Raw genomic sequence first — 27,723 nt, forward strand, 5'->3', positions numbered from 1 at the left:
CACTTGGAAAAGGTGCATCATATTCAGCTGGTTCCCCACGGCACTTTTACATAAACAGGAACTCATTGAGGCATGCAAATGTTCAAAATCACTGATGTATTGAAAAAAAGCAGTAATTTCATGTGCAATCTAGCTTTAATCTGCATTTGATGCACTAATTAATTTTATTTCAGACACTGCACAAATTAAAAAGGTTTGCAAATTGTTTTAGGGTCTAATCTGTAGCGTGAGAGGCAATTCAAGAAGTCTTGTAAGTTCTATATTCATTTCGTTCCAGCAGATGTGCACAAAGCTGAAGATTGCCACCATAATATGTTACAATAGGTTTATATTGTGGAGTAATAAGAAATACATTGATGGCGAACAGCAAATAAATCAAGTTTCTGCTTATGGCCACAAAAATGCTAAAGCATTTATATGGATGTAATAAAATTCTGATTTGTATGATTAACATAAATTGAAAATTCAAATACAACATAGATATCTGGAAGTGATTTACAAGGTTGAAATCTGATGGGAGGGGTTCAGAAGATATTCTAAACCAAGGGAACAAAGCAGTTTATAAACTCATCTAAACCAAAATTAGATTACAGCTTTTGACATAACCCCAATATATTATAATGTGTTCCTCTTGGTGATTTGGAAGATATTCTGTTGTGTAACAGGAACATTAGAATACATAATGAATAATGTGTCATTGTGTAATACCAGAAATAAATCATAAGAGTAGAATTTAAAGTATTGCGTGCTTAAGGAGGATGTAGGACCACGTATGGGCAGAGTCAGGATTGACACCTCACATGTGCAATTGGGCTCGATATCAAGGGAAGGAATAAATGCAAGAGATAGGCAGCAAAGAAATGTTTTGCTAAATCAGAAACATTGTAGAATAGGATTTTAAATATCACAGGTGCATGGATGATGCACATGCAGGCTGTGCATGTGCAATGGGGCCTGATTTCAAGGGGAAAACACAAAAAGGCCATTTCAGCAATACAAACTGTGGAATAGCAGCTACCTATCCCTAACTGAGATGCTGTGCACCCAGAGGTTAAGGATGCTTAGGGAGATAGTTACCAATCTTTGCCACCTCCAACTTCCAATCAGCTGTAAGGGCTACCCTTGCAATAATATGAATATGAAACGACTGAACTGGATGAAGTCGGGAATGGTGGATATTTTGGATTTATATAGTGAGGAATATTTCCCATTTCCATTAAAAGGCATAAAATATAATTTAGGTACAACTAAAATTAAACTGAATACCTTATAGGGTGCATTGTGAAGTCATGGCTGTTGATCAATTAAATTTACAATCTATCAGAGATTCATCGTGCTGATCAAGGGAACTGACCAAGCGTATGTTAAACCAAATACTTAATTTTTTTATAAAGTACAATTGGAAAAATAACTTTCTTTACATATAAGCCAGCTTTGTTATAATTTGACATTTTAATATGTCAGTGTGAATATTAATTACTGCACTGGACACACAGGGCTGGATTTTGCCAATGGGGAGCTTTTGGAGGCGGGACTCCCACTTGTCGGGTTTTAGTCCCGCCTCCATCGTCTTCTGGTCAACCCACGCTATTTTCCCTTGATTGACCTTGTTAAGCCCGCCCAGCGGGTTTAGCAGGCCAATTAAGGAAAAGCCGATTACTGGTGATGTCAGCGTATGCCGTTTCATCTGTCAAAAATTTTTGATAGATGAATTGTTATCATTTGACAGCTCTGTGAAGCTGTCAAACACTGACATTCTCTGTAGTTTGATGAGTTCTTGTATTCAAGACCTCATCAAATCTCTTTTGTGAGCAGAAATCAGATGGATGTTGCATTGGAGAATGCAGCGGCCATCTGTCATCTCCGCCGGTGAGATGTGAGACTCTCCGCATCCCCAACCGTTGAAGCCTGCAGGAAGAAAGGTAAGTAAACATTTTCTATCACTTTCCACTCACTTCACATATTTACCTCTCCACACTTGCACCCATCGACTTTTGCACCCCTCCGACCCCCACAGACCCATTGCTCGCCTCGGTGACCCTGGTGGGGTTTCCCGACGTCGGGAAACCCGCGCCTCTGGTGGAAAAATGGGATAATCCTCTTAACTACCTGTTAACAGGCAGTTAAGTGGCTGTAATCACCTTCCCGCCTCTAGGAGACGGGACCCGGCACGGGTCGGCTACCCGCCTCCTGGGAAGATGGCACGGAGGCGGGTTGCCTGCCCCCAGTTTCTGCCATTTTCCCGGCAGCTCCGCCTCCAAACCCGCCTCCCCAGGGCTGGCAAAATCCAACCCACAGTGTAGTTATAAACAAACCAGAGAGTGAGTGAGAAAGAGAGAAGAGAAAGAAATAGAAAATGAGGAAGGCAGAAAACACTCAGCTCCATTGTAATTTAAGAAATGCTAATCTTAAAATGAGAGCTAAGCCATTTAGGAGTGAAATTAGGAAGTCTCTCCGCCCCCCCTCCCCCCATAAAGGGCAGTGGAAATCTGAAGCTCTCTCACCCAAAAGGCTGTGGATGCTGGGCCAATTGAAATTTTCAATTCCGACATCAATAATTTTTTTGTTAGGTACGGGGTAACAAGGGATCTGGAGCAAAAGAAGAAAGCAGGTAAATGGAACCGAGGTACAGGTCAGCCATGTTCTTTCAGAATAACTGAACAGGCTCAAGGGGCTAAGTGGTTTACTCATGTCCTGTGTTCCTATATTCAACCATGTCAAAATAAAGTTATTGCAGTGCCCTACAAATAGCCAGCAATAAGTAACCACATACCCAAGTTGTACCAGACATCCATTTCACCACTCAGCATTCGTACTTCAATTATTGTTTGTCCAAGGAAATCATCCGATTCTTTCTTGAAATGCTGCTTAACTCGAGACTTAATATCGTCATCTTCATCCCAGACTCTAACCTTTATTCTATCGGCGGAATTGTGGCACTCACTATCCATAAATAAAATAAAAACAGATTAAAAGTACAGCACATCTTTGATTACCGCATTTCAGAATCACTCTTTCTTATTTAATTTATAAACTTTTATCGTTCTTAAGTGAAATAACTCTTAGCACCATTAAGAAATGATTCGTTGGGCTATTAATAAAATTAGAGCAATTAAATGTTGTTATCAGTCTATTGCAGAATGATTATGCATCTGTTTAGTTGCATGCTGCAGCCAGGAAAACATTTTTCTTCTATCGTTGCAATTTTTCTTCAACAATTATCCTACATTAAAACAAATGAGATGTCAGGAGCACTGTTGCCGCTGGTAACGGCTGAGCTTCGGAATTAGTTAGACTCTGTTGTTCTCTGTGACCAGAATATATTTAGACCCATTAGTGTTCTTGCTCAACATGAGCTGTAAAGTGGTTGAAAATATAGTTTTTAAACTAATTTAAGCAGATTTCAGTTGTAATAAAGCAAGCACAAGCACCCGGTTTCTTTCACATTTTCCCACTGTTATTGGAAAATATTATTGCAAGAATTAATGCATTTGGAAAGCAGTAATGAAATACTTGTAAGAAATAAATTAGATGTGGCTGATTGAAACATAAAATGAACAGTTATTTTGCAGCTCAAGTAACTCGAGAGCCAACACTCCAACTATTATATCCAGAAAGTTACAGGTAAAACTTTACTTCACTTCTAGCTAGAACTAGCTACTGTAAATCTTCAGCTAATTAATGGTATTTTAACTAAAGTTTACTCAATTCAGTGGGTATCTCAGAGGGTTACTGAAATTACTTCTAGTGTGCAATAATACCCTTAGCTTTAGCATAACAGAGTTTCAGTCAGTTTCATAACTCTCTGGGTAGTGTTGTAGCTCAAACACAGTCATTCACATACACTATTGAGATATACCAAGCAAAGATTTTTCTACTGCAGCAATAACAACTTCAGTTGGTACAGAATGCAGTCATCTTCAATTAGGTTATCAGATAGTCTGAGGCTCAGTAAGCTTGGCACTGTCTCATTTAAAGTGTTTGGATCATTATTCATCTGTTACTACTGGAAAAACGGTGAAATGATTGCATAAAGCAGTACTGAACCTGCAAGAGATTCGGATTTGCTTTCCAAACGAGGTAGTTTATTTCTCTTATCTACCTCATGTGATTCAGTTCCTGTAATGAAGACTTGTCATTGGTAGAATGCATAAAAACAGCTATTGTAATCATAGCATAATAACAGAAAGCAGCGGCAAAAAAAAAACTGATTCAGTGCAAAGCTGACTAATGAACTTTGTAAATTAGGAAAAAATAATGTAAACCTAAAAATGACGTGGCGAGATTTTGGATACTGCTTTGCTCAGATTACGGATACTTAAAGTAAATTGTAAATATTAAAATAAGGATAACCAGTTGTACCATAATGGGATCTATTGAAAAAACACATCTGTAATATCAATTAGCATTATATTGTTTTATAGCACACAGTTGTAAGATTATAGTCCACAGGAAAAAAAAACATACATTTACAGTATTTATGAAATATTTATGGAAAGGACAGGGGATGGGAGTGGAACCAATTGGATAGCTCTTTCAATGAGCCTTCTGTGCTATATAATTGTATGATTCTATGATGACAGAATTTTCCTGAATATGGGCCGGATCTTGCATGAATAATCTCAGCAAGCATAACAGCGCTCACTGTTATAATGGAATTATTCGGAAAGCAGCTTCTGACATCTGCACATGTCCTGTTAAATGCGGAAATCCGAAAGTTGCTGTCAGAGATACCCCACTTCTCCACAGGGTGAGCTGTTGCAGTTCTCAATGATAGACTCTGCACTGAAATTAATGCAATGGTGTGAAATTGGGGTACTTGCCCACTGGTTCCCCACTAAAGATGGCAGAAAAAGTTAGGACGGATGCATTCAGGTGCAAGTGGATTTTTATCAGTGCGATAAGTGATAATTACTGTTGAAAAACCTCTCTGGCCCTGAAAAATTAATTTGACAAGTGTGGAGTCTCATTCCCTCAGAAGTGAATTAGTGTTGGAGATTTTTTTTTAAATTAAAATTAAAATAACTCTTTTTTACTTTTTCTGTCTGTTTCTTTCACCTCTCTTTCTTAATCGCATCTGTCTTTCCCAATCGTTATTCCACTTGCTGTACATGATTTAATTCTAATTTATACTTCCTGCTTTAGAGTCTGTGGGCTGGATTTTGTCAATGGGAAGCTTTTGGAGGCAGGACTGCTGCTTGCCAGCTTTCAATCATGCCTCCATCAGCTTCTGGCCAACCAGCAAGATTTTCCCCTGATTGACCTTGTTAAGCCCGCCCAACAGGCTCAGCAGGCCATTTAGGGAGAAGTCAGTGACAGAGCATGTCAACGTCTGACGTGCTATCTGTCAAGATTTCTTGAAAGACGAAATGTCAGCGTTTGACAGCTCTGTGAAGCTGTCAAACACTGACATTCTGTGTAGTTTGATGAGCCCTTGTGTTCAGGACTCATCAAACCTTTCAACTTTGCAGAAAGCACCTGGCTGTTGGTTCGGAGGATCCAACAGCCAGTCTGTGAAATCTACAATGGAGATGTCGGGACTCCGGATCCACCACGGCTGAAGGCTGTAGGCAGAAACAAAGGTAAGTGAACATTTTATAACACTTAACACTCACCTTACATACTTACCACTCCACACCTGCACCCATCACTCACCTCTACATTGCACTTACAGACCCCTCCGACCCCCACAGACTTCCTTCTCATGTCCTATACCCTGGTGGGGTTCTCAGAGGTTGGGAAGCCTGCACTTTGGAGCTAAAAATAGGGATAATCCTATTTTCTGCCTGTTAACTACCTTTTAACAGGCAGTTAATAGGCTTTAATCCCTTTCCCGCCTCGAGGGGACGGGACCCAGGGCAGGACGGCTTCCCACCGCCTGGCAAGAGGGCACGGAGGCGGGTTGGGGGCTGGTTTGCCAGCTTCACCCAAATCCTGCAACTTTACTGGCAGTCCCGCCTCCATACCCGCCTCCTCGGGGCTGACAAATTCCAGCCCTTCATGTCTCAGTGAGGATTCTTCAATCGGATTGGCTGAAGAGCCACACAGCTGCTTCGCCTGCTCGAAGACACCACAGATGTCCTGTAGAGGGCACCATGCTGGGTCAGATGCCAGATGAGAGCAAGTCTCCGCTCTAAAGCCTGCAAACATTTTCTGGGCAGCTGTCAGCGAGGTGAACGGTGAGCACCGTTCCTTCACCGCTGACCGCAAAACCTGGGCCATTATAAGGTGACTATTGCAAGCAGACATCATTGTGCAAAGACAGATGCAGGTGAGACTATAATGTATAATTAAGAAATGGCAGACTTGTTAAATGAGAACTTTGGCTGCGATTTTGCTGACCTCAGCGGGTCCGTGGCGGGCAATGTCGGTGGCGGGGGGACCCGACCCCGCTGCTCGCTCCATCCCACTCTGCAAAATAAATTTCCCTTGATGGGGCTTGTTAAGTCTGCCCAGTGCAATTCCCAACCAATTAGAGGAAGCGGATGATGCATCATCAGCCGGTTTCCTTAAAGGGACCATGTTCAAATTTATTTCGACATTTGTGCTGTCAGTGTTCTACAGCATTGTTGTAATGTGGGAAACTTGGCTGCCAATCTGCGCACAGCAAGCTCCCACAAACAGCAATGTGATAATGATCAGATAATCTGTTTTTTAGTGATGTTGATTGAGGGATAAATATTGGCCAGGACACCGGGGATAACTCCCCTCCTCTTCTTCGAAATAGTGCCATGGGATCTTTTATGTCCACCTGAGAGAGCAGACGGGGCCTCGGTTTAACGTCTCATCCAAAAGTCAGCACCTTCGACAGTGCAGCGCTCCCTCAGCACTGCACTGGAGTGTCAGCCTAGTGTTATGTGCTCAAGTCTCTGGAGTGGGACTTGAACCCACAACCTTCTGACTCAGAGGCGAGTGTGCTACCCACTGAGCCACTGCTGACACTTAAAAAGGAACCCATACTGATGGAATAAATGGCAGTTGAAGTAGAGATGACAGAAGCGATCTATCAATGGTGAGAGGTGTAATGAGGTCAGACTCGATGGAGACTTGTGTAAAGACTTGCAGCATGGTGAATCTGTTGTGGAAATGCAGTGAGGAAGAGCTTGTGGCTGAAGGAAGGTATCTCTGTAAGGTGGGAGCTTTTACTTGACATTTGAAATTGTCAACTGGTCAGCTGATTCAATGGCCACTGACCTCTCACCTCAGCATCACAGACATGGCCTAGTAACAGCGTGAAACCCATGGGCGAGCTGTCAAATTCAAAAGGTAAGTTTAAAACCATTGTGAAGTGGCTGTAAACAAGCCATTAATCATTTAAATTGGCTCTCCTGCCGCTGCTTGTCGGGTCTGCTCAGCGTTGGCAGACCCAACATCGGGAAAGGCAAGTGTCCACAATTTGACAGCGGGTTCACATTTAACTGCCGACCAATCCCGTCCGCTGAGCACTGACAAAATTCCAGCCTTTGTATTAGTTTCCACAGTAGATGAAAAGGACAAAATACCAGCGGCATAAGGAAACCTAAACATAATCAAGGGAAGGAACTTAGTGGACATAATTTGTTAAAAAAATGATAATGGAGAAAATAACATTTCTCAAGGTAAACAAATCTCCATGACTTGATGGTTTGTGTGCTAGGGTATTAAAAGAAACAGGTGGGAAAATTGTAGATTCGAGAATTGGAAAATTGCAAATATCATTCCATTATTTAAGATAGGAGCGAGAGAGAAACCAGAAAACTACAGACCTTTCAGTTTAATGTCAGTTATGGGGAAGTTACTAGAATCTATCATCAGGGACAGAGTGACTGGGCATTTAAAAATGAGCTGATTAAAGAGAGTCAGCATGGATTTGTGAAGGGTAGGTCATGTCTGAATAATCTAGTTGAATTGTTTGAGGAGGTCACTAAGAAGGTGGACAGGTGACTGACTATGGATGTTGTCTATATGGACTTCCAGAGGTATTTGATAAGGTTCCATACAAGAGATTATTAGCAAAAATGAGAGCACATGGAATTGAAGGTAACCTTGGGACATGGGTTGATAATTGGTTGGGAAGTAGGAGATAGAAAGCAGGGATAAAGGGAATGCACTTTGATTGCAGGAAGTTACAAAGGGACAGGCAGATTAAGTGAGTGGGCAAAGTTGTGGCAGACACAGTTCAACGTGGGGAACTCTGAGGTCATCCACTTTGGATCCCCAAAAGACAAATTGGAATATTTTCTTAATGGCAAGAGACTAGAAACTGGAGAAGTGAAGGGATTTGGGTGTCCAGGCACACAAATCAGTAAAAGCTAGTTCATGGGTACAGCACAATCAAAAAGGCTAATGGAATATGGAGGATTGGAATTCAAAAGTGATGCTTCTTTTGTACAGAGCCTTGGTCAGGCCCCATGTGGAATATTGCGATCAGTTCTAGGCACCACACGTTATCGGCCTTCGAGGGGATACAGCACAGATTCACCAGAATGATACCAGGGCTTAATGGGTTAAATTATAAGGACGGGTTGCATAGACTAGGGTTGTATTCCATGAATATTGAGTGGTGATCTAAATGAGGTGTTTAAAATGATAAAGTGATTTGATTGGGTAGATACAGAGGCCTAGAAATTCGGTGGGCTGCGCCACCAGTTAGCGCCTAAAGAGTGCACTCAGTGGCTTTAGCGCCACTGGCCGCGCCTCCCGCGATATTTAGCTGGGGCACTAATGGCGGCGTTAACCTGTTGCGCTGCGCCGCCTCCGATGACGTCATCGGTGTGCGCAGCGCCCCGCTACCGCCCCGATCTCGATATTTGGCAGCGACCGCCTCTGTAGCGCCGTTCGCAAATGGCGCCCGGTTCATGGGGCCTTCCTGTGGCGGCAGTGGCGCAAATTAAGGTGGAGGTGCAGGGCGGCCGTTTTTTCCGGCGGCCGCCTGCCAGCACCTCCGTCCCCGGCCTCCTGATCGCCCCCCGCGGCATTGCCGGCTGTTTTCCGAGAGCCCGGCACTTCTCCTCGGTGCCGGGCTCTTTTGCCGGCACTCGCGATCGGTCATCGTGCTGGTGCAGGCCCCTCCCCCTTAAGAATGGGAGGAAGGCCTGCAGTACCGCAGCGCGCCGTGCCGCAGCGTGTGGCGCTGCGATATTCAGTTTCAGCACCCTAAGAGGGACGCGGAGCGCCTCGAGCCTCGCCCCGTGTCCCTCTTGGGGCGCTCAAGCTGAATTTCCGGCGGTCGCTACTGCTCCAAACGCTGCGCTAAATCCGGCGCCCAGGCGAGCTTGGCGCCCCGTTTGCGGCTCCACCCAATTTCTCCCCCAGAGGAACTATTTCCTCTGGTGGGGGAAATCCAGAACAAGGGGGCACAATCTTAAGATTAGAGCCAGGCCATTCAGGAGTGAAATCAGAAAGCACTATTTCACACAAAGGGTAGTGCAAATGTGGAGTTCTTTCCCCCAAAGGGCTGTGGATGCTGGGTCAATTGAAATTTTCAACACCGAGATTGGCAGATTTTTATTACGTAAGAAGGGATCTGGATCAAAGGTTTGTAAATGGAGTTGTGCTACAGATCAGCCATGATTTAATTAAATGGTGGAACAGGCTGAACAGCCTACACCTGTTCCTACAAAATAAATCCCCGTTTACCATCTGAGTTTTAATTCTCTTCAATCTCTTTTCAATTTTAATCTTGTGTGACAAATCACTAAACTTTCTTGAATTGATGCAACAGCCACAGCAGCTGTAAGAGCTGACCACACATGTGGAGATATTTGGCATTAGAGCTGGAAATCCCTATTGCCGAAGTTACTATCTGAACGCCCAATATGCTAGGATCAAATTCTCCTCTGTGCTTTTTCAATGGAGGCATTAAGCTGCATATTTTAAATGAGACGACATCTCAGTTAACATAAAGAGAGAAATTTGATATCAGTGCGTTAAGCCAGAGGTGGAAAATCAATGTTCAAAAGCAATTTTTACCAACAAGCAGCCATAAGCTTTAAATATTGAGCACTGCAATGCTCACGAATACTCTCACCATCAATACAAGTATACAATGCAAGAATATTTTTTGTTTCAAAATTCTAATTTTAAATGTACCCGTTTCTGAACAGAAATTTCAATCAATTATTATTGCGAGATCAGCCTTTAAATTGACAGCAGGCCCCACTTCCACTAGGATCAGGTTCTGGCACATCAGTACACCAGCTTCTTGTGTTTTTTCCACTGAACATTTTTTTTTAAAGCTGTGTCCGACCCCAGAATTTCTCAGGATCAAAGAAATAGGCTGTGAGGACCCAGAGAAACAAGGTCCTGTCCCAAATTCCAGAGTGTTTTTCCCCCCAACTAACCTTATTTCACAAATACATTCAGAGCATTTTTGTAAACGAGAAAGAAAGGGAAGAGAGAGAGCGTACCAGAGTGATCCAAAATATCGAGCAAAACAAGTTTGAAGAAACAAACACAACTGAAACGTGACAGCAGAATGGAAAACAATGGGCGTTTTAGATCACAACCTAGGAATTAAAACCTAAAGCTAAGTTCAGCACCGAACACCGGAGTTCAATAACTGTACTTTTATTTTAAAGTCCTGTGTGTTAATTAACTTAAATGAACTTTGTACTTTGCCACATCCTCTATGCAGTTCTTGCCAGCTTACTGAAATTAGGAATTTGACTGTGCATAGCAGATAGAAAAATGGCAATTAAGATCTAAACTTTGTTTTTGATCTACTTAATCCACTATAAACATATTGGGGGAGGTTCATTAAGAAGTGCAATAAAATCAACTTCCTAAAAATACCTTAATTATAACATGAAGAAAAGTGACATTTTTCAGAATGGTAAAATGTGAGTTTTGGCTCTCTATCTTCATTCATTTAGTGTTGTGCTGTAGGTGAGAAGGCACGAGTTGTTTTTTTCTCCACACCCAGCAGTAAATAGTTAATATATTACAATTTGTTAAAAATATGTAGTTTTGCCAGGTTTTTGTTTTTGTTCTGCTCTTCTCACACCGGGGAGGAATACCTGGACAGTGCAGCTTATTAAAGCAACCAAAGGTCGTCCTACAGCTGCAGAAGAGCCTTATGTGGCTCACGAGGTGGCAATTGGACATCCCACAGTTAACCATTCATGCAACAACATCACTGGCAGCAAGTTCCAGCCTTATGCTGTGTAATTTTAGATGTCTAAGTTGTTATTGCCAGGAATGCTAAATCTCAATTTGACTCTGACCTTTGTATAATTGGAGCACTTCCATTTTACCAAAAAAAAGGCTCATTTTACTTTAATTAACAAGATAATGATGAATGAGGAAGTTCATTCGGTCCATCTTAGCTCACCCATCCAGAAACGCCCTAAAAATTCCCCTCGCACTGCAGCATCTATTAAATGATATTAAATACCAAGCTTGTTGATCACTTGAAAAAAATTCCTAATAACAGTCTTAAATTTACCTTTTACTAATCTGAACCCGTGGAAGCCCTTGTCCTACTTGAAGGAATTATTGTAAAATAATAATCTGGATTTACCTTTTCTATTTCCTTAATTATCCTATAAAGCTCTGTAAGAGGCCTCAGCAGTTACCGCGGCTACGCAGCAGCTGGCATCAAAAAGGTGATGTGGAGCCGGGCGGAACAGGAGTGCTCTCAGTCAGAATCACTGCCAGCGAGACAAGCAGCCTGAAATTCAGCCTTTTGAAACGGGTCAGCTGCCTGAGGAGATGTGAATGGCATTGGCAGCTCACCTAAATTATTGAAATGTGGCTCCAGTAAGCCTTGGGCCTCTCGGTTTGGATGCGCGCTATCTGCGCGAGGATGGTCATGCACCCGCAAACAGGCCATAGCCAAAATTTACCCCCTTGGAAAGGAGGTATCCAAGAGCTGATCTTCTATGCCGATGCCATTCACATCTCCTGAGGCAGCTCACCCGTTTCAAAAGGCTGAGTTTCAGGCTGCTCGTCTCGCCGGCAGTGATCCTGACCAAGAGCACCGCTGTTCCGCCCGGCTCCACTTCAAGCGTACTCACCCTTTTTGATGCCGGCTGCTGCCTAGCCGCAGTAACTGCTGAAAATGCCGTGGCGGTCCAGGCCCAGCGCCTGCTCTGCTGAGTGCCGGCCAATTTAGCAAAACAGTTTCAGATGACACGAAACTCGGAAATGTAGCAAACAGTGAGGAAGATAGTAACAGACTTCGGAAGGACATAGACAGACTGCCGAAATAGGCAGATACATGGCAGATGAAATTTAACACAGAAAAGTGTGAAGTGATTCATTTTGGTAGGAAGAATGAGGAGAGGAAATATAAACTAAATTTCAATTTCAAAAGGGGTGCAGGAACAGAGACCTGGGGGTTTATGTACAAAAATCTTTGAAGGTAGCAGGACAAGTTGAAAAGGCTGTTAAAAAACCATACAAGATCCTTGGCTTATAAACAGAGGCCAAAGCAAAGAGGTTATGCTAAACCTTTATAAATCACTGGTTCAGCCCCAGCTGCAGTATTGTGTTCAATTCTGCACACCACACTTTAGGAAGGGTGTTAAGGCCTTAGAGAGAGTGCAGAGGAGATTTACTAGAATGGTACCAGGGATGAGGGACTTCAGTTATGTGGAGAGACTGGAGAAGCTGGGATTGTTCTCCTTAGAGCAGAGAAGGTTAAGGGGAGATTTAATAGAGGTGTTCAAAATCATGAAATGTTTTGATAGAGTAAATAAGGAGAAACTGGTTTCAGTGGCTGAAGGGCCGGTAACCAGAGGACACAAATTTTAAGTAATTGGCAAAAGAACTAGAGGTGAGATGAGGAGGAATTTTTTTTAAAGTTATAATGGTCTGGAATGCACTGCGTGAAAGCGTGGTAGAAGCAAATTCAATAATAACTTCTAAAAGGGAATTGGATAAATACTTGAAGGGGAAAAATTTACAGGGCTCTGGGGAAAGGGCAGGGGAGTGAGACTAATTGGATAGCTCTTTCAAAGAGCCAGCAACGGCATGATGAGCTGAATCTCCTCCTTTTGTGCTGTATCATTCTATGATTCTACGAATAGGCGCTAGGTCCCTCATTAACATCTGTAAAGGGTCTAACGCCTGATTTAGGTGGCTGCAAGTGGCTGAAAATTTGCCCGACCCAATATGGGGTCAGATGTCTTTCAGGCATCTTGAGGCATGGGGTAGTGCCCTCAGAAATAGGTACTGTTTGCACACGTTTTCCACACAGAAAACAGTCACAATGAGGACCAGTTTCTCCCCAAGTTTCTCCAGTCATTCTTTATAACTCAGAGCGTTAAGACCAAGGGTCAACCTTGTGACTCTGTGTACTGCCTCCAACGCTTGTATGTCTTGATTCAGGAGTCACTGACAATTCTGGAAATCCTGGTTGATTTTTGCCCTTCAGGCCAGGGGCCCTTAGGCCAACAGAAAGCCCCACTGTTAGCGCAGCAAGAACAGGGATGGAACCTGGTACCTTCCTGTTCTGCCTGGCCCAGCACCACACCACGTAGTTTACTTACCTACTGAGCCATTAGTGAAGCTTGTTGCAAAAATGTTTTAATTCATGTTGATCAGATGCACAGACAGAATCTCACAAGCAAAGGGTTTAATGTAAAACCTCAATGCTGGAAACGGATCAATGTACATGTTGCACATAAATTCACTAATACCGCCACAGAAAGTGTATGGGGCTCATTTTCCTGTCTCTAATGTGCGCTGTGCATTTGTTTTAAGGGGCATTAGGGATCAGAAAGAGGATAGAGACCTGTAGTGTCAGATATTTGCCCCTTTTGCACATAACACACATTTCTGGGGTTGAAACAGGCGGAAGAAATTATATGCTATGTATCTGATGTGGAAGTGGTGTTGCAAGGCTGTCTACATACAAACAGCTGTACTGAAGCTGATTTTTGATTACATTTGGAACAGCTGCTAAGCAGAGATTAAGAGGTTTGGATTTTAAAATCACTGATTCTGCCAATGTACAAATATAGGCATATCCCAGACTAACATCTTCTGTTGACCTACATTGATGCCTCAAATGCTAAAGGATTCAGAGATCTGATCCCAGCTATTGTTGCCATAGCTATCAATCGCATCGCAGGAAATAAGAAAATAAACGGTTTTGTATTGAACCTTGTGGTAAAGCTAGGGCTGAATTCAACAAGATAGAACAAGATTAAAACTCCATTTTTTATTTAGTATTTGGAAATTCTTACGTAATTTCTATGGTTTGAAATACAGAAAAGCCAGAGTCAACCAAGATGATAAACAAATGGCAAAGGAAGCCATAAAAAATGTCTTCAGCTTCTTTGCTTATTACTGCGCATACCAAATAAATGTCTGAAGTAATTTACAACAAATGTTCAATAGGGACCCAGCCCCAATAGACCCCCCTATTGCAATAGATACATCAACTGTTGAAAGCTTATGATCAGTGAGCTGCAAAAGGAAGTATTCTAACCTTGATATAAAGAATTAATTAATTCCTTTGACTCACTTTGATGTTCTGGGAGTTAAAAAAAAGGCATAGCTTTATTCCAGAGTGAAAAACAGAAAATAAGGCAAGACTTTTCACACTGAGGCAAGGAAGGTGGGGCAAGATTCAGTAATAGGAAGAGACCATAGCTCAACAAAAGATGCTTATGCAAGGGAAGATGCCAGAAAAAGTTGAGAATTTAACTCAATTCAGTTTAGAGGGAGGTCTGGCAATATTGTAGCCAATTAATCTAGTAACTTGAGGTATGAGAAATACAACTGTAAATTTGTAACTACATGCACTGGGTAAGTTAGAAGAAACAGAAGAAGGTGCCTGTTGAACCAGGAACAAAAGAATTGCTTGAAAGCAAAAACCTACATACCATTCACATAGCAGAGAGAGAAAATGAATCAGATTTCACGGATGACGATGTAAATTTAATCCACTAGCGCAACTATTTCTAGGCAAAGAAATAGGAAGCCACCTTATAAATACAACAACAACTTCTATTTATGTAGGCCGGAATATTACCGCCGCTCAGAGTGCGAGTTTCAGAGGCGGGTCCGTTGTCAAAATCAAAAAGATTGACAGCGGGTCGGTATCCCTCTGTCAACCCGCCGCCGTGTCAGTTTCCCAAGTGTCGGGTCTGTCATTCCTGGACAGACCCCACACCAAGCGGCGGGTCAGCCAATCTAGATGCTTAAAAGCTTATTAAAAGGTAGTTAAGCAGGATTTTACTATGTACTTACCATTTTACCAGCTTTTCCACATGTTTTCCGGAGCGTGGGGATCACGTCAGGTAAGTAGGTCGGGTGTTGTGTCAGCATGGAATGATTTACTAACCTGACACCGAGAAATGTTCTACAAAAGCACCCAGTTCATAGGTCTTCACTTTCCAAGGTTAGAAGCTGTTGCTTACTGCATTTGGAAGACAGATTGACCTTTATGCAGCTAGCAAGTGTTTGGAGCAAACTCTCTATCCAGTGTCACCTCATTGGAACAACCTCTCTCACCACTGACAGATTGCTTCTGTCATCTCAACCTCACCTGCCATCTATTCCATCAGCATCAGTGCCCTTGAAAAAATCTCACCTTGGTCCTCAGAATCCCACCACGATCAGCCCCAACACCAGCATCACCGGGCACGCCAGCAGCACCAGGCACGCCAGCAGCACCCACATCCACACCAACCTTCTCCGCAATCAACTGATGCTGCACCGGACACAGGGCATTATCACCCGTGCACATTGCTGCCTGGGATGCCAGTGATGGCCTCCCTATATCCAGATTTAATTCACTTAATACTGTACACCCTGGCTGCCATGTGATGCACCAGGTTGGCACCATGCCACACCAACACCATAAAGCATCCCTAAAAATGTCCAAGCCATTCCTTTCACACTCATTGATGTAAGAAAACTACTGAGCACTTGGTTTGAGTATAAAACAAAGCTTTAATCAACTGTTTCACAACCATGAGTTTCTAGTTACATCACTAGTTCCTGGTTACAGAAACATCCTGAGCAAGCTGGGCCCACGCCCGAGTATTTATACTTTCCTTGGACGGCGCCACCAGCTGGCCGCCCAGTGTTATCTCATGAGTAATTTCTACATGAATGGTAAGGTTCATGACACTCATCACCATTGGTGGGGGTGGGGGGGACGTTATGTCTCACCATTCACTGCAACTCACCAAGGCACTTCCAAAGGTGCCCACAAATCTGTCCAAGAAGTCAAAGTGTTGAAAATAAATATTTCAATGTTTGACAGCAGATTACCAGAAATTTCACATGAACATCGGCTAAACCACTCAAGTTGCTATCCTTGTGTGTTGTTAGATGTTATGCTTGCAGTAGGATGAGGGCGAGTGTGAGGGGTGTCTAGAGAGATGGGGAAGTGATAATGTAGACAGAGAGGGATGGGTGGAGGGGCAAGGTATGTTGGTGTGAGTAAGGATGTGCAGGAGTAGGGTAGGGAAGGCAGAGTGATGGGGATGTGATGAGTGGCACAGCAGGCTGAGGTTGAGTGTGGCTTTGCAGTAACGTTTCGTGATCTACTGAGATCATTGAAAGGTTTGCGCCACTGCAGCCTGGTCCTCCTGACGACATCCCTGCTTGTGTCCTCCTGTGCAATGTGCAACCAGACTGCGTTGGTCTCCTGGGGAGGTGTTTTCTGCCCATTGGAATGGAAGAGAACCTCCCTGCGTACTGTGCCTTCCTCCATAAGCATATGGAGGGAGTCATGGGAGAGCCTGGGTGCAGCCGTGCACCTTTGTGCAGTGCTTGTCAGCATTTGCAGCACCTCAATACTGTAGAACACCGACAGCACAACTGTCAAAATCAATTTGGACATGGTCCCTTTAAGGAAACCGGCTGATGACGCGTCATCAAATTACATCATCAGACCCGCTTCCTTTTAATTGGCTGGGAACCTCGCTGGGCCGGCTTAACGAGCCCAATCAATGTCAAATCACTTGGAGAATGCAGACTGGAGCAGGCAGCGGGCTGGGACCGCGAAACCGACCCCGGCCGCCCCGGACCTGCCTCGGTCGGTGAAATCGCGGGCATAGTGTCTTTAAAATAGTAAAAGTCTCAAGGCGCTTCATAGGAGCATTATCAAACAAAGTGTTACAGAGTCACAGAAGGAGATATTGGAGGCAGGTTTTAAGGAGCATCTTAAAGGAGGAGAGAGAGGGATAGAGGGAGATTTAGGCAGGGAATTCCAGAGCTTAGGGCCTAGGCATAGGTGCCAATGTTGGACCATGTTAGAAACTAGGGGTGTCTAAAAATGTATATGGCTACACAAGTAATACTGTGTTTAAATGATTGTATGTTTTGGCTCGAGACAAGTAAAGGGATTGCATAAGTTTCGTTTTCCTGGAAAACTTGCATTAGCATTTGAGTCAGTCTTTTTAATCAGTTAGATTAGGTGAGGCAAAAACATTCCACACGGGGGCCCATAGGATCTCCCTGCCAGGCTAGTTGTCTGCTGTTTGTAAGTTAGGGTTTTGACTTTTTTAATGTATCTTTAATTTGTCCAGTGAAGGCCCAACCTATGTTTCTTCCATTATTACTAATAACCAATTTATAATTTCTACAGATAGAATTTGGAGTTTGTTTAGCAGAACTGCTTGCGAAGATAATTAAAAGTTAATTAGGAAAAGACATAGCATGAAAGGAATTTGAGGAGGCTATGGTATCCATCTTAGAATGGGCCATTTGCTAGATGAAGGTGAGATAGTGACTGGCTAAAGTGCGACAGCTAATTATCCTTATCTTACTGGGCTTGGGTCCAGGAATTGAATTTCCAATTTTAGCAAGGATTTGGGTCTAGAAGTACACCTTAATCATTTCTGCAGCCCTTCTACATAATTTAGTGTCTTAATGCAAAACTGCAACTAGTGAGCATCACAAAATGGAAGTGATTTCTAACTGTCAGCCGCCCATTTCACATCCCAAAAAAGTGAAGTGGGCAGTTGCTAATCGGCAGTGGGGCTGGGGAAGGGGATTGATGTCGAAGGCCAAAGAGGGGCTGTAAATAGACGAGCAGCATGCTTGTCTGTTTCAGTCAGAGGAGCCGTTTTCAATTTTCAAATACAAATGGGCCATGGATGCTCTCCCCACTTGTACTAGGTGATGAGCGGCTTAACCAAGGGTCCTTAAAAGGGAACACTGGTTGCTGCTCAAGAAAAAGCCCAGAATTTAATTTTAAGGAGGGACGAATTTTTGTGGGGCCAGAAGGAACAAAATTCTTCCTACTGGCTCTACAAACTGACTGCAACCCACTGCTCAACCCTCCTCTACAATCTGCTCATCCCCCCCGCCCCGCCCAGGCCCGCTTTGTCAACACGCACCTCACCGGTGGCATTCAAACAAAGCTTGAACCCAAAAATGTTTCAGGTCTCCCAGTGCTGGCTTTGGGCAGGAGGTGCAGCTGCGGCAGTGATTTTGCGCCTCTTTCGGGTGGAAGTCAAATTTCCCTTCCCCCCATGGAGTTTTTGGACATATTCTCCTTTGTTCACATTAACAGATCCTTTGGTCTTGAAAAAGACATATTTTATCACACAGGAAATTGTTGGCACTGGTTACTTTTGCACCAGATAAGTCAATGAAACAAAGTCCTCGGCCTAGAAATTCACTAGCCTTAGCGCCGCTTTTGAGGCGCTAGAGGGACTAGCGCCAGAGTTATGGCCAGTTGAAAAATTCCCTGGGGCCCTAAAGCGGCGTTGCACCGGTAGCGCTGCGCCGGCACCGATGACATCATCGGTGTGCGCAGCGTCCCGGTTGCCATGCCGACGGGCCCCAGCGCCGAAATTCAGTTGCGGCCGCCTCGCCCGTGGCAGCCGCAACTAAGACTCTGGCAACAGAGTCCAACATGCGTTTGCGCCGGCGCATTAAAGGCCCCGCGGCGGCCGGCCGCTTTCCCGCCGGCCGCCTGCCCGCAGCTCCCTCCCCGGACTTCTCCCCCCCCCCCCCCCCCGGAACAGATGCAAGCCCGGCACTTGTCCGAGGTGCCGGGCTCATTTTTAAACAGATTTGCGCGGGCTGCGGCCGGGTGCAGGCAGCTCCTCCTTAACGGAAGGAGGAGGCCTGCACTTCCCCAGCCTGCCGCACTGCATCGGGTGCCGCAGCGCCGGAATTGCGGCGCTAAACGGCAGTTAGCGCCCTTTTCCAGGCGCTAAGACCCTTCAGTAGCGCCGGCAGCCGTTTGGGCGCGGCGCTACTGAATTTTTGGCGCGCGCAGGGGGACTTAGCGCCGGCACTAACTTCCGGCGCTAAAGCCCTGGCTAAGCCAAAACCCAATTTCTAGGCCCTCATGTTTTGATTTGCTTGATAAAAGAAAATTGCTTTGGTAACACAACTTGAACATGTGTTGTTTTCACTTTTATCAGTTCTTACATTTTGCTAGAAAATTGTGAAATAAAGGTGAAATGAGGGTGAAAATATATATATATGCATGCACCCTTATCAAACAGGTTATAAGAAAAATCTCACAGGAATACAAATTCTAAGATTGATTCGTAAAGGTAGGACAGCTCACAGCAAATACTTCATCAAATTATAATCCAGTACTTACAAGTGAAATTTTTCATCCCAGACTGGGTTGAGATTCCCGAAAATGGTTTTGGTCCTCCTTTTCGTTTTACCCACTTGCACTGTGACATATGGGTCACTTGAGCCCGTCTTGTCTTTTGCTTGTAAACCCTGAGCACAAAGCACTGCACGCAAAAAGGAAAACTTGGAATATTTAATAAATAACTTCAATCAGACATGTAAAAATTTAAACATGACTAAGTACAAACCGACATCTTTTCCACTGTCCACTAATGCTAGCAAAAAGTCTGTTTGAGTATTAGGATAAGTTCACTGGTCTAGCCCTCCCAATGGGGAGCCCCACTCAAAGGGGGCTTGGATCAAAGATAGGAATACAACACTATTCCACCAATCTTCTGACCTGCGCTCTCTGAGTTCAGCATCAGTAAATTTACCACATAAAACATGTTTTGCTGCTTTATATTTGCCTATATACAATAGTTGTTTCACCTCAAAGTAATCCATTGTATGTGAAGCCCTTTGAGATGTTCTGAGAGATGTTATAAGGGCATGTATAAAGTCTATTCCTGTTAATTCAATGTCATTTGTTGCCCAAAAAAATTATCCAGCAGTTCAAATTAAGTAATTTCAATAAAACACTAGGGAAAAAATTCGGTCACGCCCCCTTTGGGGCGCTAACTTCGCGGGGCATTAAAAGTTCTTTTTCGGGGCGCTAAAAGTAGCGCCCCAGTGCCTTAAATTGAGTGGTAGTGCCCCAAGCAGGAGGCGGGGCACTGTTGGAAGCGCTCCCCTCCCTCTTGCGGCACTACCATTCAATATCGCGGTGCTACATGCAACAGCGCCACGTGCATTGACACATAGCGCTGCGGTATTTCAGGCTTCCCTCCCCCGATTAAAGGGAAGGGGCCTAGCGCAGCATGCACTGGGGTCCTGCTGGACCACCGAGGAGTAGGGTGCCGGGAAAACAGCCCGGCACGCAAGAGGAGTGCCAGGCTGACCGATCGCGGCTGGCACCTCGCATGAAGAAGCGGAAGGGGGCAGGTTCTGGCAGGCGGCCCCAAAAAAATGGTCGCCCGGCACCTGCCCTTTAATTAGTGCTGCCACGGCTGCAAAAGCAGCACCCTGACCCTGTCGGACATAGCGTCCGGCAGTAGGTCAGGGGGCGCGACCGAAGTTTGCGGCCGGGCTGCTGCGCACGGCGGTGACGTCAGCGCTGGAGGTGCAGCGCCGTGGGGCGCTACTGGCTACCGCCGCCACTAAACTCCCGTTGAATTTTGCGTGAGGCGTTAGCGGCGTCCTGTTAGCCGTGAGGCACAAAGCAACCCAAATTTTCCCTCTACATATTTTGTACAATTTCAATTCAAATTAAGAGATTTCAAATTAAGCAATTTTGAACTTAGAGGAATAGACTGCAAATGAAAATCTTTCCTTCTATCTCATGCCAACTTTTTCACTGACATTAATGAATTAAAAAAAATCTCTTTTCTTCAAAATGATTTGTGAGTTTATTATAGTTATTAACCCAAGTGAGACTTTCAGGAAAGTTGTCAACAACTGCACTAAAATCTACAGCAATAGCAACTTGGCTCCTTGGGCTGCTGCTGCTTTAGTTTCAGAAATGGTGAAACGTACTTTAGATCACTTTTTAAATTTCATGCTAACTTAAACAGTCAAAGTGAAAATTTTGCTAAATATGAAATCGGTGAACGTTTCGATATATTTCTGAACTAATATGTAAAAACAAATTATTTTCTTGGCAATTTTCTCCCTTTGCTTCTCCGCTGAAGGCATCAACTCTTTGCTTGTATACTGTTCAATGGGTTCCAATCGTCCTCCAGTACTTCATTTAAGTAGTTATTTGGGGGGGGGGCGGGAAGTGGGGTGGGGGGCGTTCATGTGTGGGGCTTAGTATCAGCAGACTTTTTTACCACAGTGCGTCACGGCTGAGCCTACTCCCGCCCTCACCCTATGTCCACACACATTTCAATCAGGGGTCACTGCACAACAAGCAGCAGCAGGAACCCTGGCCAATTTCCTCCTCCTTTACCCAGGAAAATTGAGACTAACTGCAGTGCCCGTCCTGGCACCTCACTGAGATCAGCTTGGTTCAGCCACTCATTTAATTGTAGTCACTGGGTTGTATTTAGGAATGCATGCTATGTACTCACTTTTTCTTCTTTCTTTCTTTCCCAGTGGGATAAATTACTTGTAGGAGAAAAGGAAAGCTCAGGCTGACATGAGTTAAAAATAGAATGCATGTTAAAATGGAAGCACGCAGTCTTCTTAAAAGCTTTCAATGACTGACCCGCTTCCAGAGAGTGCTTGCCCCCGCCCCGCCCCCGTTAGATCCGGAAGTGGGCGGGATTGGGGCAGATTGGGTTCGGATATAAAAATTAAAACATTTTAACATGCCACCCAACCCAAACCCATCTGTCTTTGGGTGGTAAAATTACTCCCCTCGGGGTCATTTATTCATTCCAGTTTTTAGGGGATAGCGGGAGCAAATGGCTGTAGATACCATAGTAATCGTCTGAGGTTTGACATGCTTGGAAGTCACATCTTACTTGTCAAATTGAATTTGAGCACTCCCACTAAGCATAGAAGGGTGCAAATTTAGTGAACTATAGCTTGTGATTTAGGGAGGAACGGTTGTGTTGTACACGTTGGTAGTATCAATCTTGGACCAGATGGTAGCTTAGAAGACAGGGCAATTAATTATCCAACCATGTCTCACATGGGCAATTAATTATCCAACCATGTCTCACATGGCCCTTTCTTTGCATGCAAGGATTTTTGTGTGTTGATTTCTCTTCTCTAGGCCCTAGGATTAGGGTTAAAATGGAGGCACGTAGCCTCCTTAAAAGCTTTCAGTGACTGAGGTAAAGGGTTGAAATGATAGACAATGGGTTTGTTCACTCAGAGCAATAGGTAATGTTATTTTCCCTCTGGGGTTAGAATACCAAATTGTGTAGAAATCTGAACAAGATTGATGGGAACAGAGTAGGCTCTGTTTAAGAGAAGTCTAGGCTGAATTTGGATAAAACATGAAGGATTGTAAATAGGAAGTACAAAGGTTAAAACAGGATATAGAAGATGGAGAATTTTCAGACTGGACCACGATCAATACTTTGGTAATTTTGACTCAGTGTTGCAGGAGATATCTGTAAAGGTGGTGTCCCACATCATCGTATTTGATTGAGACAAGCTATGAAACTTCAGAACAGCTGTGTGGAAATGATCCTCTTTTCTCATTTTAACTACAAAACAAATTTGTTGCAACATGGGTGTGGAATGGAACACAGGCAGAACTTAGTCTTTGACTTGCAAAGTAGATGCCACTGGTATTACTGAGTAGGTGAGGAAGAAACATATATGTTCCGAGCAAATTCAGTTCCTTGAATGCCCATTTTGCAAAGGTTAGAAGGCTGTGCCTGGTCGAATTTTGGGCAGATCTGGCAACCCTTCAGGGAAACACATTTGTTTGCAGGATAACTCAACATTTTCAAAATGAACATTCTGCTGCAGTTGAACTGGGGCTGATGGGTGATTTTCTCCCAACACTCAAAGCAGGGTTTTATAAGGGAAGGTCTCTTGAAGTCCCCCCTGAGGGATGATTAAAAGTAAGAGGATAGACCTAATTAGGCTTCATACACTATATGAGGATTAGGCTACCCAATTTACAACTCTAAAACCTGGCATATCAACTTCAGCTGATAATGCATCAGTTGTTCCCCTCGGTTTATATTAAGCTATAGCGGAACATAAATTGGCAGAAACGTTCATGTGAACTTTTCTATAAAAATGTAACGTGATTGGGGTATTATATGATTTCCCAAGCACCCCAGTAAACATTCTGGGTTTATTGAAATGCAACAGCTTGCCATCCTGGACTGTGGACAATATTAAATAAAACCAACATCAGAACCTTCTCGGAGATTTACTCAGTCATATATTTCTCTAATTTAATCAGTTAAATAATACATCTCTTTTAAAATAAGATTAACTCTTTAAATCTCTACAAGTGAGATTTCCCAGAGCTTTTTAAAATACATTTCTGCGCATTGGAATCTGTTTTTGATGTACAAACAGGTATAACACTGTTTATAGACAATCATATAGATATGGTGCTCTGGGATTTGTACTAGAAACAATTACTACTAGATACATCATAGGACAATCTTTGCTGAAGATGCCAGCACAGCACGGCAAGCAGGGCACCGGAAGTCAGTCAGGGATCCATATTGCTGGATCCCATTCTGTTTTGTGCAGTGTCAGGCTAACGTGCAAAAGCTTCATTTAAATGCTGAAATCCGTAATATATTTGATTGAAACATATAAGATCCTGAGGGGTCTTGACAGGGTGGATGTGGAGAGGATGTTTCCTCTTGTGGGAGCATATAGAACTAGGGGGTCACTGTTTAAAAATAAGGGGTCGCCCATTTAAGACAGAGATGAGGAGCAATGTTTTCTCACAGAGGGTCGTGAGTCTTTGGAACTCTCTTCCTCAGAGGGTGGTGGAATCAAAGTCTTTGAATATTTTTAAGGCAGAGGTAGATAGATTCTTGATAAGCAAGAGGGTGAAAGGTTATCGGGGGTAGGCGGGAATGTGGACTAATCAGATCAGCCATGATCTTACTGAATGGCGGAGCAGGCTCGAGGGGCCTACTCTTGCTCCTAATTCATATGTTCGTATGTATGTTTGTATTTAATCACTATAATCCATACAACTGTTATAATGGCTGTAACTAAGGCACTGCAATTTTCCACCCATTAAAAATGGGATCACACTGTGTAGTTTTCTAGTCCATCTGGAGTGGGTAAAACAGGAAGCTCCACCTGCGATGAAGTTCTTAAACAGGCAGACACATTAAAAAATATTTCTAGCATCTTTTAAAGTATGATTTTGTTCTTTTTGCACTTTTTTTCTCTTTATATTTATCTTTGGGGGGTTTTGTGCGTGTGTGTGCGCGCTAATTGTGTATCTGTGCTCATGTCTCAATGGCCATCTCAGATCGCATGAAATCCCAGCCTGCAACTCATGCAGTTGAAGATCTTTACTTCATCACTTGGTTCCATCACAACTTGATTCATGTTCTGGGACGTGGGGATTAACATTAATTAGACCTGATTTTTAAAATAAATCATGCTTGTTGGAGCTACTGGTCACCAGAAGGTCTGTGCAGTAAGCCTAACTGACATTTTGAAAGATCTGAAATCAACCAGTTAGAAAGCAAATAGAAAGATTTGATCCTGAAAGTAATTTGGAGAATAAAAGGGAGGGAGTCCAGACCTTTAGCTGGCAATCCCCTGATGAAATTAATTAAACATTCTTTGGTGAGATACAGGTTGAGTTAAAGCAGCTAGATGTGGTCATTTTAGATTAGGGAATTGATGCAGTTATTTTAGATCAGGGTAGTTTGGATCAGGCAAATTTTATTTCAATGCCTCTCACTGAAGATCGCAGGGCAGAGGAAATTTCAGGAAGTTTATGAAGAGGGGAATTCTGTGCCCCACAAGGTGTTATAACATGCTGTAGAATGGGACACTTTTCATTTCTTGCAACTCATGTCAAACAATCAAACATTCTCAAATTAAAGCATGGTTCAGATGAGCCATTAGGCCGCCTCTGAATTGTCTCAATAACGTGCCTTAAACCCGACTTCAGAAGAGCACCTCTTACTGTGCTAACTTGACTTTTCCACTTCTCACACTAGTCATCCTTACAGCTTCTCTAAGAACGGTCCTTTCAATTTGTGCCAAATTGGGCTCATTCTCACCCATTTTATAGAAGGCCCTCTCAACAACACATAAAAAGGAGACTTTTACCTCATCAGCCTAGGGTGTTCGAAGCAAAGTAGTTTGCTAACTTACTACACCAGCTTGTCCATAATCTTAAGGGCTTTGGCGGTCATTGGGCATTGAGTATATACAAATGACGTCCAGCCCAGACAATGTAATTATTAATGCAGTAAGACGTACATGTTTTATTTAACATATGTCAAGACAGAAAATTGCCAAAACATAAGTATATTCTGGAAAATTGTTATAAGGGAGATTTTCTCAACGATCTGAGTTAGTAAATGTAATTGCTTAGGAAAAAATATGCTGTGGATAGTCTAACCTGTTATGTTTATCTTTGCTGACCATTTGGAAGTTCCATCCAATACACTCTGCTTTGCCGTTTTCAGATGTTGTGCATAGTCTTCTTTAGACACTTGAAATTGCTCTTGTATTAGCTCAAAAATCTCTGGTTTGTTTCTCTCTCTGATTTTCATTCTTTCCTTCATGGCAGTGATGATGTTTTGTGTTTTGTCCTCTGCTCCATGCTTTGAACTTTTCTCAGCTGCTCCTGAAATTGGAAATGTGATTCGTCATTTAGAATTTTAAATGAGCCAGGTTTGTGAAGTAAAAACCACCCGAAGGATTTTGATGGCCTGACCCTGCTGGTACAATCTGCGTTAAATAATTTTATTTTCTCTGAAATTGAACTCCAAACAGCCAGACCATCATGCAGTTCCAATTGCATTTCTAAAGATAATCAAAAGTGTTCCGGTGAATACAGCTTTTTTTTTGTTATAAACCTCTAAAACGAACTCACTACAAAATTGATATGCTTGAATGTAGCATAAGGCCCTTTTAACTGATGTAATCACTAGGATACTTGCTCTTAGCACTTTCCAGCAACATGATCAATTTTTTGACAGCTTTGTAAATGATAAAATTAGGCCCAGTCAAGATGCTAATCTATGGTTAGTTTTCCCAATTTTTTTTAAATGAAGTTGCTAGGTACTGTATCTCAGTTAAATGGGATAATTAGGCTCAAAAACAATATCCACATTTTTTGTAAACCAGTTTAAAATCCATATACATTTTCTGATCTACGTTCTAAACCATTAATGGTTTGCCTCGAATGGCTCTTACACATGGTCTTTTTTGATGTACTCAATATCATAGGGTTGCAAGTGAGGGAGGAGTTGACAGAGACACGGAGGAGGAACAGGCGTGACCAGGAAAAATCGAGGAGGTGGGTTGGGAATGTGAGTTGAATTGAGGGAGGGACTTGAGAAAGTGATTGGGCATAAGAATAATCATGCACAATGGGTGTAGGAGTGCTGGTGTGTTGAACACTTAGTGGGACTGCAGTCTGGAGTCTCACAGGACTTTAGAGGTAGCTGGGCTTGGGGAGGGGGAGGGAGATGTGCTATGGGATTACTCACCAATGGGCAGTCCAGCTTGGGAGCACTTGGGGTGGAGGGGGTGGACTGTTGTCTGAAAGTAATCAGAGGGGTGGAAGCACTCAAGAGGAGTCTAGAAATTCAAAGGATTCAGGATATTGAGGAGCTGGGAAAACTTGGTGTGGGGGTGGGGGGTGAAATCTGTGGTCAGTCAGGGAGTGGTTTTGGAGCACAGGGGACTGGGGTGTGGGACCAGTAGGTTCAGCTGGAACATAGGTGGACTGAGGATAGATGTACTGGAGGAGGACTGGGTTGTGGGAGCAGTGAGGGAGGAAGATGAGATGGGGACTTGATGCATTGAGGGGAATTTAGGAAAATTGTGGGGGATTTGAGAGCATTGATGGGTCAGCTGGATGAACGGTAGGGGATGAGCAGAACTTGAGCATAATCTAGGCTGGTATTTCAGTGCAAGACTGCGGAATGCTGCATTGTCACGTTCCTGTCATTCGAATGAGACAATGGTCCGGACTTTGCAGTAAAAATAACGGTGAGGGTACTATTACTGCCAAGCAACCTTTCTGGCACTGAAAATTAACTTTTACAAGTGTGGAGTCTCATTCCTTCAGATTTTAATTATTGTTGGAGATTTTTTTTTTAATTTAATTTTTTTTTAAACTTTTTCTTTCTGTCTCTTATCTCTCTCTCTTAGTCTGACCTTTCTATCCCTCTATTTATTTCACTTTCAGTATGTGATTTTACATTGAAATAAATATTCTAACTTTCACTTCCTGGTCTAGACTCCGCAGCTGCGATTTCCCCTATCTCGGCGGGTTCGTGGTGCGCAACGTTGGTGGCGGGTCCCGACCCCGCTGTTGACTCCAGCCGGCTCTGTAGAATGATTTTACATTGATTGGGCTCGTTAAGCCCGCCTTGCGCGTTTGCCGGCCAATTGAAGGAAGCGGGTCTGATGACGCATCATCTGCTGGTTTCCTTAAAGGGACCATGCGCAAATTGATTTTAACAGTTGTGCTGTCAGTGTTCTACAGCATTGAGGTGCTGCAAA

General features: G+C 43.4%; 1 protein-coding gene across 10 annotated transcripts in view; it reads right to left on the reverse strand.

Annotated features, from left to right (window-relative positions):
• The window catches only part of unc13c (unc-13 homolog C (C. elegans)), a 794,870-nt gene that overhangs the window by 317,199 nt on the left and 449,948 nt on the right, over nucleotides 1-27,723 (reverse strand). For all 10 annotated transcript variants that reach the window (XM_085968792.1, XM_085968791.1, XM_085968790.1 and 7 more), the window contains 3 exons: nucleotides 25,607-25,834; nucleotides 19,508-19,649; nucleotides 2,774-2,943 (listed from right to left, as the gene is read on the reverse strand). In XM_085968792.1, coding sequence (XP_085824918.1) covers nucleotides 2,774-2,943; nucleotides 19,508-19,649; nucleotides 25,607-25,834 — 540 coding nt within the window. The remainder of the gene's footprint in view (nucleotides 1-2,773; nucleotides 2,944-19,507; nucleotides 19,650-25,606; nucleotides 25,835-27,723) is intronic.

Source organism: Somniosus microcephalus, chromosome 27, assembly GCF_052327205.1.
Source record: "Somniosus microcephalus isolate GS21.2 chromosome 27, FLI_Smic_1.0, whole genome shotgun sequence".
NCBI lineage: Eukaryota > Metazoa > Chordata > Chondrichthyes > Squaliformes > Somniosidae > Somniosus > Somniosus microcephalus.